This window comes from Piliocolobus tephrosceles, chromosome 12 (genome assembly GCF_002776525.5).
Source record: "Piliocolobus tephrosceles isolate RC106 chromosome 12, ASM277652v3, whole genome shotgun sequence".
Classification (NCBI taxonomy): Eukaryota; Metazoa; Chordata; class Mammalia; order Primates; family Cercopithecidae; genus Piliocolobus; species Piliocolobus tephrosceles.
This window is the reverse complement of record NC_045445.1, coordinates 34,391,029-34,403,211: the sequence shown is the minus strand read 5'-3', so window position 1 is coordinate 34,403,211 and position 12,183 is coordinate 34,391,029. Positions and strand designations below refer to the sequence as shown.

The 12,183-nt window shown below is 44.5% G+C and overlaps 1 protein-coding gene across 2 annotated transcripts in view; it reads right to left on the bottom strand.

The window, feature by feature from the left end:
• The window catches only part of LOC111535918 (putative uncharacterized protein CXorf42), a 66,271-nt gene that overhangs the window by 19,133 nt on the left and 34,955 nt on the right, over positions 1 to 12,183 (bottom strand). Inside the window, exon 2 of one of the 2 annotated variants that reach the window (XM_023202158.1) lies at positions 8,355 to 8,650. The exons of the other annotated variant lie outside the window; for it this stretch is intronic. Within the exon in view, the coding sequence (XP_023057926.1) occupies positions 8,536 to 8,650 (115 nt within the window). The 3' untranslated portion in view covers positions 8,355 to 8,535. Of the gene's footprint in view, positions 1 to 8,354; positions 8,651 to 12,183 lie in introns of those variants that run through there. 2 annotated transcript variants of the gene reach the window in all.

The following is a 12,183-nucleotide window of genomic DNA, read 5'->3' as shown; positions in this document are numbered from 1 at the left end:
GAATCCTACCACTTCACAATGATCATTGTTAGTATTTTTGCTGTATAATTTTCCAGACTTTTTAATGTATATGAACACTGGTAAATATGTTTACTAAAATTGGATCACACTGTCTGTACATCTCTGTAATATAACTCCTAACAGATGCAAAACTAGCCCACTGAATAGATTAACTTCATCAGTTTAACCAGTCCCTTATTGATAGATAGACAGATAAGCTTTTTCAAATGTTAACCCCTTATAAAAGATGCTGCACTAACCATTCCTGTTCAGACATCTTTTGCTGAAGTGATTTCTCCCTACTGATCAGTGTGAATTTTGTAGGAATGCAGTGATGTAGACTGGGTTTGAACTGTAGCTCTGGAACTTACTGTGTGTCTTTACACAAGTCACAACCTTTCTGTGCTCCAGTTTCTTCATCTTTAAGTGGGAATAATCATACTGATAGCCTAGAGGTGTTAAAAGGATTCAATAATACATGTAAAACAGTTGGTTAATACCTAGCATGTAGCAAATCCTAAATAATATTAGTTATTATTATTACCACAATGCTGAAGAAAACTGGCTCTTCAAAATAAAGCCCATGATTTTCTATTACTCTTTAAAAGAGACTAGCCAGAATTTCACAAAGGTTTTAGATGCAAAACTTCAGTAGCTACATTAATATTTCCTTTTTTCTAACTTAATCTATGGAGAAGAAAAGTAATAAATTTAAATCATGTGTGGTCTGTTGAGCTAGGTTACTATGTTCTATCTATATAACTTAATGCCAGTCAAAATTTAAAAGGCATAGCTTTTCATCAAACGTTCTTGTCTTAGTCTGTTTTCTGTTGCTTATAATAGATATCTAAAACTGTGTAATTTATAAAGAAAAGGAATTTATTTCATATGGTTATGGCGGCTGAAAAGCCCAAGGTCAAGGGACTGCATCTGGTGAGGACCCTCTAGCTGGTGGGGATTCTCTGCAAACTTCCTAGACAGCACAGAGCATCACAGGGTGAGGGGGCTGAGTATCCTAGCTTGGGTCTCTCTTCCTCTTCTTATGAAGCCACTAGTACCACTGCCATGATAACGCATTAATCTACTGACCCATTAATCCATGGATGGATTAGTCCATTCATGAGGGCAGAGCCTTTATGACCTATCACCTCTTAAAAGCCCCAAGACTCCACCTCTCGATACTGCCACACTGGGGATTAAATTTCAACGTGAGTTTTGGAGGGGACAAATGTTCAAACCATAGTCATTTGTAAGTAAAGTAAGTAAAAAATCAACTGTTTTGTGATAAATAAAGTTGCTCACCTTTCTTTCCCCTTTGGAAAATGCTCAAAGCACGGCTTACCCCATAAAATAAGCAGAATATCTTTACAGCCATCTGTCCAGCCTCCTGATGCCTTCAAGCTATTCTCCACTGCTTTTCTGTTTTATCCATGGGCCCCCAACTATTTCATATTCCTCAGAGGGGTGGGTGAGAGCACAGAAGCCGAAGTTTTCATCTCTGAAACTTTGCTTTTAAACTGAAAAGATATCCATGTGTCACACTGGGATTCATTTCTATCTGAAGCTTTGGCAACAAATCACGACTTTTACCAAAGCCTATACAGTGAATCTAATTTATGTGTCACCTTTATTTCACCAATGGTTGCTTTAAAAATAAGGGAACACTCACCCTCTTTGAAAAGCTGGGTGGAAGGTTCAGTGTTGGATGGCTTATTTCAGAAGTCAGAGGTCAGTGACCAAAATTCACGGTGACCAGAAGCATTCCAAAATGCTGCCAGTAACTCCATGCTTACTGTTTCTTCCTCTTCTGCTCTGCTGAACATTGTGGACATAGACACTCAGGATTGTTGGGGTAGATGATACTGGTTAAATGAGTCCTTCTTGGACACAGCTTTTGTTGAATGTGAGCACCAAACACTGAGAAGTCCTTGTCCATAACTGATGCGCAGAATGACCCATACGTTTTTTGGTTTGGGATTCTTTCTTTTTTCTCTACTGTGTGTTATTCTTTTCTCTAATAGTGACCAGTCACATTCTACTGGTCTGTATTTGTCTCACAGTTGTTGAAGTGGCTTTGCCAACTTAGCTAAGCTAGAAACATAGTTTCCTGGAATTGCCTTCCCAATATGGTTCTGAGACTGGACCAGGAGGAAAATTTGGGCAGGGCTTGGGAAGTGGGAGTGAAGCAACAGATACTATATTCTGAAGTTTGGTAGGACCAGGCACTGTTGCCACTGGCGTACACTGGCACTGATCCACTGGCACACCTTGTTGGTGTGGGGCAGCAGCAGGACCTGCAGCAACTCCAACTCTGACAAGAGCTCCTTCTTCAACTTCTCCAAGTCCTAGGTCAGTTGTGTGTGCATTTCCATCACTATGGATGTCAGCTCTTTCTCTAGGTTGGAGGCAGTAAGAGACAGACGCATGTTCCAGTAAGTCTTCATGGGAATTTAGTTTGTCCTAGATATTCAAGTTAATCCTTGCAGGTTCCAGTTTGTCCTTGCTTTCCCCCACACCACATACACCTCTTCTTCCCAAGTGTGGGCCCTGAATATCTGCAGTGATTTCAGGCTGCCATAAGTACAGAGACAATAGCCTTCTATAGATTTCTTCCCCTGTGTAAGGTACATGGATGTTCTTTGGTCAAGAAATAGGCCAAGGTGAATATCCAGGCCTGCATGACTCAGTGAGTTTGGCATGCAGGCGCACACCTCCACTTGTTATATAACCTGTTTATGTAAGTTTATACTTCACTCTAAGCCACTATTGTCTGTAAAAGGTATAACTGCCCTGCTAACGTTCTATAGGGGCTCTTGGGACTCCACTCGGCTCAACATGGCTTAACATGGCGGGCACGCTGGTGCCCAGAGAAAGAGAGAGAGCCAAAGCTGTCTGTCTTGCAGACGGACAGGAGGGAGCCAGCACACAGCTTGGCTTGCTCATGCCCAGAGAGAAAGAGTTAAGCTGCTGACCCTGAAGGCAAGGGAGAGCCAGATACACAGCTGTTTTTGGGAGCCACTGGCTCACGCAGCTGAGACAGGGCGAACAGTGTGAGAGCTAGTGTGAGAAAGCTGTTAATAAAAGCTGCTGCTAAATAAAACCATATTCACCTGCCTATGGCCCCCCAAGTGTTCTTTCTGCTCATCCACCAACTCCCTCTGGACTTCAGCATGGGCTGGACCTGGATTCCGGGACCTGACAATTGGTGATGAGAATGGGATGAGGTGAGTGGGCCCCAGTCCCTGAGGGCTCCTGGGTTGGCTTTGTGGCCACAGCGTGGGCTGTGATACCCGGTGGTGGCTGTGCTGTGAAGATGGGCTCCAGTGGAAACATGGGAGGCAGTGGGTGGGTCTCCTGTGAGTATGGAGAAGGCACTGAAGCACCTGGAAGTGCACAGCACTGAGAAGAAGCATGCCTTTGCTGGCAGAGTCAGATGAGTGTTTGTAATTGTGCCGTGGGAAGTTCATGCCCAGTTCTTGTGGGACTCGGTGCAGGGAGGAGGAAGAACCTCCATGGCAGGCTTGCCCAGTGATCCACCACAAAATAGATCATGAGCAGCTACTGGGCCCCACGAGTAGGCCCAGAGACCCCCTGCTGTGGTGGAGCACCCTTCCTTTGGTGCCTGTGCCCCTGCTGAGTTGAGTTAAGCAAATAATGTCGGCAGTCGTGCACAGACTTAGTGCAAGTCATTTGGGAGAAAGACCTTGTTGCACAACCCAGTCCCGCTCAAGCATCCCAGTTCAAAGAGTACCTGCTGCAGTATTGGTGGAAGTGTAAAGCCTTTTCTGTTTGATAAGAGAACTGGCCGAGATGCCCAGCTTGGAGGGCACTGGACAACGGGAGCCACATTTGGACTTGGCAATCCACTGGTCCCTGACCCCTGGATAAGTTTCTGGGCAGAGCTGCATTTATTGACAACTATGAAGACTGGTCAGTGAAAGTGAAACCTGTATCTCTGCATCTTGGCATCAGCCGCTTGGCTTTTCCGCTTATGCGCTGTGTATGTCTCTCCCATCCATACCTGAAGACATTCTGGGGTGGATGTTTTGTATGGCTTGGCAGCTGTGTCATCTATCACAGACTTAATAGACCACTTGACAATGGAACTTGGCAGTGCCACTGTGTGGTGGACTTGGCTAATGCATTCTTGTCAACTGACAATGCTCCAGAGAGCAAGTAACAGTTTGCTTTCATGGGACAGCGACAATGGACTTTCACAGTGTTGCTGCAGGGCTACTGTATAGGCCCCACCATATGTTGTAGTTTTGTTAATAATGTTATGTTAACCTCTGATTCTCTTGCAGGTTTAAAAGTGGCAGTGTCCCTCTTGCCTGGGATTGGGGTGATGAGGCTGGGACAGCCTTTCTGGGTAGTAAACCAGGGTGCTCATTTACACTGAATGTGCATGTAACCACAGATAATTTTGGCTAGGGCCTATAGCAGTGCATGGAGCACTTGGAAGTGCCAGTGGGCTGTTAGTCCCAACTGTGGACGGGAGCTGAGCTCTGGTGCTTACTAATAGAGAAGCAGTTATTAATAGTGGGATAGGTGCATTCATGGGTAATGACTCCCTGGACAGAGACAGCACAGATATCCACTTTAGCGAAGTGGGGTGCCTACTTGAAACAGTGAAGTATGCTAAGTACAAAGCTCCTAGCAGCAAAGTTGCAAGAGGTCTTGGGACCTGTAGTCCTAATGCAAGATAAGGCCATGGGGCCTGAGGCACTCCTAAACCCTGAGACTTCACCATTATTAGGAAGGGCATCCCCTCATTCCTGATAGGGCATGGCACACAGCTAGATCTAGCTGGGGTGCTACTGCTGCCTGGACTGCTGGTGCAGTCCAGCCTAGTACTAACACCATGTGGTTTGAAACCAGGTGTGGGCAAGGCAGCTAATAAGCTAAACTCAGGGCAGTGTGACTGGTAATCACCAAGGATGTGACAACCTATGGTGATCTGCACCAATAGCTGGGCAGTTCATCAAAGCTTATGTATATAATGAGCTTGAGTGCCCAAAAGCTTATGTATGTATTGGGCCTGCATGCCCAAAGCTTGTGTGTCAGGCTTATGTGTCAAGCCTGTGTATGTATCAGGCCCGCATGCCCAAAGTTTATATGTCAGGCCTGTGTGCAAAACCTGAGTATCAAACCTGTGTGCTCGGCCGGGCGCGGTGGCTCAAGCCTGTAATCCCAGCACTTTGGGAGGCCGAGACGGGCGGATCACAAGGTCAGGAGATCGAGACCATCCTGGCTAACACGGTGAAACCCCGTCTCTACTAAAAATACAAAAAACTAGCCGGGCGAGGTGGCGGGCGCCTGTAGTCCCAGCTACTCCGGAGGCTGAGGCAGGAGAATGGCGTAAACCCGGGAGGCGGAACTTGCAGTGAGCTGAGATCCGGCCACTGCACTCCAGCCCGGGCGACAGAGCAAGACTCCGTCTCACAAAAAAAAAAAAAAAAAAAAAAAAAAAACCTGTGTGCCCAAGACCTAAGTCTCCCTCAGCCTAAGGGGTGGAGTGTAAGGTACATGGATGTGCTTTGGTCAAGGAATAAGCCGAAGTGGATATCCAGGACTGCATGACTCAGCGAGTTTGGCATGCAGGTGCACACCTCCACTTGTTACATAATCTGTTTGTGTAAGTTCATACTTGGCTCTATACTTGGTATAAAGGTATATTTGCCCTGCTAATGCTGTACAGGGCTGTTGGGGCTCAGCTTGGCTCAACATGGTGGTGGGTGAACTGGTGCCCAGAGAAAGAGAGAGAGCGAAAACTGTCAGTCTTGCAGATGGACAGGAGAGAGCCAGGACACAGCTTGGCTTGCTCGTGCCCCAAGAGAAAAAGAGTTAAACTGCTGACCCTGAAGGCAAGTGAGAGCTGGCTACACAGCTGTGTGTGGGAGCCACCAGCTCAAGCAGCCAAGACAGGGTGGCCAGTGTGAGAGAGCTAGTGTGAGAAAGCTGTTAATAAAAGCTGCTGCTGAATAAAACCATATTCACCTGCCTAAAGCCCCCGAATGTTCTGTCTGCTCATCCACCCACTCCTTCTGGACTTCAGCATGTGTTGGACCCAGACCCCAGGACCTGACACCCTGCTTCCACAATTGCATATGGTCTGATTACTGTAATCATCCCTTATTGCTTTTCACTCTGCTTTTCTGATCAAACTCTGCAATTGTGTTCAAGTGATTCTTATTTTACATCCAAATTTGCAAATCAGACACAGAATTATAGACATTACAAAAAAAATTCAATTTTGAAAAAAAAGGAAGAGATTTGTACATGACACTTAAGTAACCCATCTATTACCCTTGCTTTCTTTTTGATGTCAATTAAATGGCACCCTAAGTTTATTGCAAAAACATTTTTCTTCCTCCCATTTTCTCTGTAGTTCTTTGAATATGACTGGCTTTTAAAACACTATTTTAATTCATCAGAAACTTATAAAAACATCACATCCAGATCTTAGTCTACTTTATTTCTTTGTACTCTTTTTGTTTTGAGATGGAGTCTCACTCTGTCACCCAGGCTGGAGTGCGGTGGCTGGATCTCAGCTCACTGCAAGCTCCGTCTTCCGGGTTTACGCCATTCTCCTGCCTCAGCCTCCCAAGTAGCTGGGACTACAGGCGCCCGCCACCTCGCCCGGCTAGTTTTTTTTTTTTGGTATTTTTTGGTAGAGACGGGGTTTCACCGTGTTAGCCAGGATGGTCTCGATCTCCTGACCTCGTGATCCGCCCGTCTAGGCCTCCCAAAGTGCTGGGATTACAGGCTTGAGCCACCGCGCCCAGCCATATTTCTTTGTACTCTTAACACTGTTGACTACTCTCTCTTTTTTCCTCATTAAATTTGGTTTTAATGGGTCTCAAATTTCTGTGACAGGTATTTGGTCAAGTTGTTTCCGCTAAAAAGTGCTGATTTTAAAAACTAAATAACTTAAAATTACCAGATGCCAAAAAAAAAAAAAAAGTTCACAAAACATTCTCCTTTCTTCCGAAGGTTTTACAATGCATTGTTATCATTAACCAGTCTTTTGTGACTAAATTTAAGTGGCCAATTGAAACAAACAGTTCTGAGACCCTTCCATCACTGATCAAGACTCAGGCCAGGCACCGTGGCTCATGCCTGTACTCCCAACATTTTGGAAGGCTGAGATGGGTAGATCACTTGAGCCCAGGAGTTTGAGACCAGTCCGGGCAATATAATGAGACCTAGTCAGGCATGGTGGCACATGCCTGTAGTCCCAGCTACTTGGGAGTCTAAGGCAGGAGGATTGCTTGAACCCAGGAGGCAGAGGTTGCAGTGAGCAGAGATCGTGCCACCACGCTCCAGCCAGGGCAACAGAGTGAGAACCTGTCTCAAAACAAACAAACAAAAAAACCCAAAAAAACAAAAAACAAACAAAAACAACAAAAAAGACTGGGGTGGCATGTTTTAGGGATAATATTCATTTAGCCTTCCGAGCTTTCTGGACAGACTTGGTGACCTTGCCAGCTCTAGCCACCTTCTTGTCCTCTGCACCCATGGCAACTGTCTGTCTCAGTGAGTTTGGCATGTAGGTGCACACCTCCACTTGTTACATAACCTATATAACCTGTTGTATAAGTTCATACTTGGCTCTATACTTGGTATAAAGGTATATTTCCCTGCAAAATGACCCAGAGAAGAATAGTCAGATAGTCAGAATATTCAGAGAAGCTCTTAACACACATGGTCTTGCTAGGAACTACATCAATCATGGCAGCATCACCGGATTTCAATAATTTAGGGCCATATTCTAGCTTCTTATCAGAATGGTCATCTTTTCTTTCAGCTCAGAACACTTGCAAGGAATGTGAGATGTGTGACAATCTAGTACAGGGCATAGCCAGCACTGACTTGGCCTAGATGGTTCAGGATAATCACCTGAGCAGTGAACCCAGATGCTTCCATTGGTGGGTCATTTTTGCTGTCACCAGCAACACTGCCATGATGAACATCTTTGGCAGACACATTCTTTTTTTTTTCTTAGAAAGAACGTAATGCATGGTTTTAATCAGAACAACAACAGCAACAACAAAAAAATTAAGTATGGATATGCCAATATAGTGTTGAATCCAGCAATGGACACAAATAAAGAGCAAATGCTTGACAGAGACAGTTGTAAATAATCTATGTACCTCTTACATTCCCCCATTTCATAAAAAAGACATTCTCTTTGGAAATATGGTTAGAAATGTAAATCACTGATTTCTTTCAAGACCACGATGATTCTGTAATAAATATCAAATTGTTCCATTTCAGATTTGTAAAAGGATTCTTTCAGATATGAAGACTTGGGAGCAACTGTGAAGCTGTCTTTATTCAGATACTTTGAAATATAAAGTGGTGATCTAAGCCACCAAGAACTGTAAGGCATGCTAACTGACATTTATAACAACTTAGCCTTCTTGTTCTTTATATCCAATTTTATTAAGTGGGCAAACACCTTGTTCACATTGAGGCCCACATTGTCCCCAGGAAGAGATTCACTCAAAGCTTCATGGTGCATTTCAAAAGACTTTACTTCAATTCTAACATTGACTGGAGCAAAGTTGACCACCATGCCAGGTTTGAGAACACCAGTCTCTTCTCGGCCCACAGGTACAGTACCAATACCAACGATCTTGTAGACATCCTGGAGATACAGACACAAGGGCTCATAAGTTGGATGACCTGATGGTAGAATAAAGTCCAGAGCTTCAAGCAGCATGGTTCCACTGGCATTGCTATCTTTACAGGTGACTTTCCATTTCTAGAACCAAGGCATGTTAGCACTTGGCTCCAGCATGTTGTCACCATGCCAACCAGAAATTGGCACAAATGCTACTGTGTCAGGGTTGTAGCCAATTTTCTTAATGTAAGTGCTGATTTCCTTGTATCTCGTCTGGTGGTAGGGTGACTAAGTGGAATCCATTTTGTTAACACCTACAAGTAGTTGTTTCACAGCCAGTGTGTAAGCCAGAAGGGCATGCTTATGGGTCTGCCCATTCTTGGAGACACCAACTTCAAATTCACCAACACCAGCAGCAATTATCAAGAGAGCACAGTCAGCTTGAGATGTGCCTGTAGTCTTTTTTTGTTTTGTTTTGTTTTGTTTGTTTGTTTGTTTTTGAGGCAGGGTCATGCTCTGTTCCCCAGGCCAGAGTACAGTGGTATGATCTCGGCTCACTACAATCTCCACCTCCTGGGTTCCAGTGATTCTCCTGCCTCAACCTCCCGAGTAGCTGGGATTACAGATGCATGCCACCACGCCCAGCTAATTTTTGTATTTTCAGTAAAGATGGGGTTTCACCATGCTGGCCAGGCTGATCTTGAACTCTTGACCTCAAGTGATCACGCCGGATTACAGGCGTGAGCCACTGTGCTCGGCCCGTAATTGTGTTTTTGATGAAGACTCTGTATCCTGGGGCATCAATGATAATCCTGTAGTACTTACTGGTCTCAAATTTCCACAGGGAAATATCAGTGGTGATACCATTCAGCTTTCAGTTTATCCAAGACCCAGGCATACTTGAAGGAGCCCTTTCCTATCTTAGCAACCTTCTTCTCAATTTTTCAGTGGTTCTTTTGTTGATGCCACTGCATTTGTAGGTCAGATGGCCAGTAGTAGTGGACTTGCCTGAATCTACATGTCCAATGATGACAATATTGATACGAGTCTTTTCCTTTCCCATTTTGGTTTTTAGGGGTGGTTTTCAAGACAACCTGTGTTCTGGTGGCAAACCCATTGCAAAAAAGCTACTTTCTCTTTTCTGAATGTCTCCCTTCCCTCGGTTTCTATGACCAGCACTCTTTGGAATTTTCTATCTCTCCAACTGCTGTTCCCTGTCTTAGTATGCTCACTTCTCTTCTACCCAATCCTCAAGGTGTAGGAGTTGGTTGCTCAAAGTCCAGTTCTTGGCACTTTTGAATTCTCACTCCACCCTCTCTACCTTTATGATCCCCTCCACTCTAAAGGATTCAACCACCATCCCTTCACACTCATGATTTATAGATCTATGCTTTTATCTCAGCTCTCTCTCCTGAATGCCAAGGTCAAGATTCTTATAGTCCATTTAGTTGCAGATGACTCTCAAATTCAACAAGTGCAACCTGACCTATTTATTTACCATGACATGTTCCATGTCCCCTAGCTTGGATAATGGCATTACAATTCTTCAGTCACTCATTCTCAAAACTTCAGAGTTGGGGAGTAATGTCATGAAAGACGGAGTAGAAGCAATCTGGATTCACTTCCCCTGCTCACTGAAAACCAAAAACAACTATCCAGTGCCACATTTATCACCAGAACTCAAAACCAAAGCTGTGACAATCCCTGAGGCCACAGAGAAGTGAAAAACTATGAGCTTAAAGTGAGAGAAATGGACTTCTCTATCCACAATGCCCCTCCCCCAAACTACTAGACACCACATGGAAAAATCCTCCAAGATTCATGGTTTCTACATTGGAAAAAGTGAGATCAAGGTGGACAGCCAGCTTCCCCATCATCTTGGGTTCCTATGCAAGAAAGCTGTTCCTGCCTCAACTCACAGGAAGCATCACAAGTGCCTCCACCTAAGGACAGGTGGAGACAAACCTTGGAGGTGGGGCCGCATGGCCCAGCACTAGAAACTCGGGGTCTGCTCTCCACTATAGAAAAAGGGGACACCAAATTAGAGAGGTGGTTTAGCAGCACCACACTGTAGGAGGCACCCTGCAGGGAACCTCTGGGCATGAAGCCATAGCCAGCTTCCCCACACAGCTGAGGAGTCCCCTTTGGAATCTCCCCTTATCTGCAATGGGCAGCACTTGGAGAGCTACAGAAAACCTGTGCTTAGGGCGCCATCTAGTGCTCAAAAGAAGGCAGCAATCTAGGGCTAAGGAAATCAACGGGCAAATCGCACAGAACCTCTAAACACACAAACCAACTCAGACAGGAAAGACTTGAAAAAGTAACCAATTCTTTAATGCGAAGACATAGATCCACATACATAAGAAATAACAGCAAACAGTGAACGATGACCTCCCCAAATGGACAAAGCAAGGAACCAGTGATCAACCCCAATGAGAGAGCAACATGTGAGCTCTCAGATAGCAAAGTGACAGGAGTCAGATCAAGAATTCAAAATAGCAGTTTTGAAGATACTCAGCAATCTCCAAGTTAATACAGAAACACAATTTAGAAATGTATCAGAGAAATTTAATGAAGAAATGGAAATGATAAGAAAAAATCAAACAGATACCTGGAACTGAGAAATACATTGGCTGAACTGAAAAACTCATCACAGAGGTATCAACAGCAGAACTGATCAAGCAGAAGAAAGAAAGAGTGAGCTCAAAGATAGTCTATTTGAAAATACACAGTCAGAGAAGAAAAAAAGAAAAAAGAAGGAAAAGGAATGAAGAATACCTACAAGAACGAGAAAATAACTTCAAAAGAGCAAATCTGAGTCATTGGCCCTCAAGAGGAAATTGAGAAAGAAAAGGGGGTCAATAGCTTATTCAAAGAAATAACAGAAAACTTCCCAAACCTAGAGAAACATATAAATATCCAGATACAGGAAAGTCAAAGATTACCAAGCAGATTAAACCCAAATAGGACTACACCAAAATATATATTAAGCTCTCAGAGGTCAAGGACAAAGACAAGATCCTAAAAGCAGCAAGAGAAATAAAAGCAAATAACATATAAAGGACTTTGATTTGTCTGGCAACAGACTCTCAGCAGAAATGATACAGGACAGGAGAGAGTGAGATGATATATTCAAAGTGCTGAAGGCAGGCCGGGCACGGTGGCTCAAGCCTGTAATCCCAGCACTTTGGGAGGCCGAGACGGGCGGATCACGAGGTCAGGAGATCGAGACCATCCTGGCTAACACGGTGAAACCCCGTCTCTACTAAAAATACAAAAAAAACTAGCCAGGCGAGGTGGCCGGCGCCTGTAGTCCCAGCTACTCCGGAGGCTGAGGCAGGAGAATGGCGGAAACCCGGGAGGCGGAGCTTGCAGTGAGCTGAGATCCGGCCACTGCACTCCAGCCCAGGCGGCAGAGCAAGACTCCGTCTCAAAACAAACAAACAAACAAACAAACAAACAACAACAACAACAAAAAAACAAAGTGCTGAAGGCAAAAACTGAGAATAATACACCCAACAAAGCTATCCTCCAAACATGTAGGAGAGATAAAGACT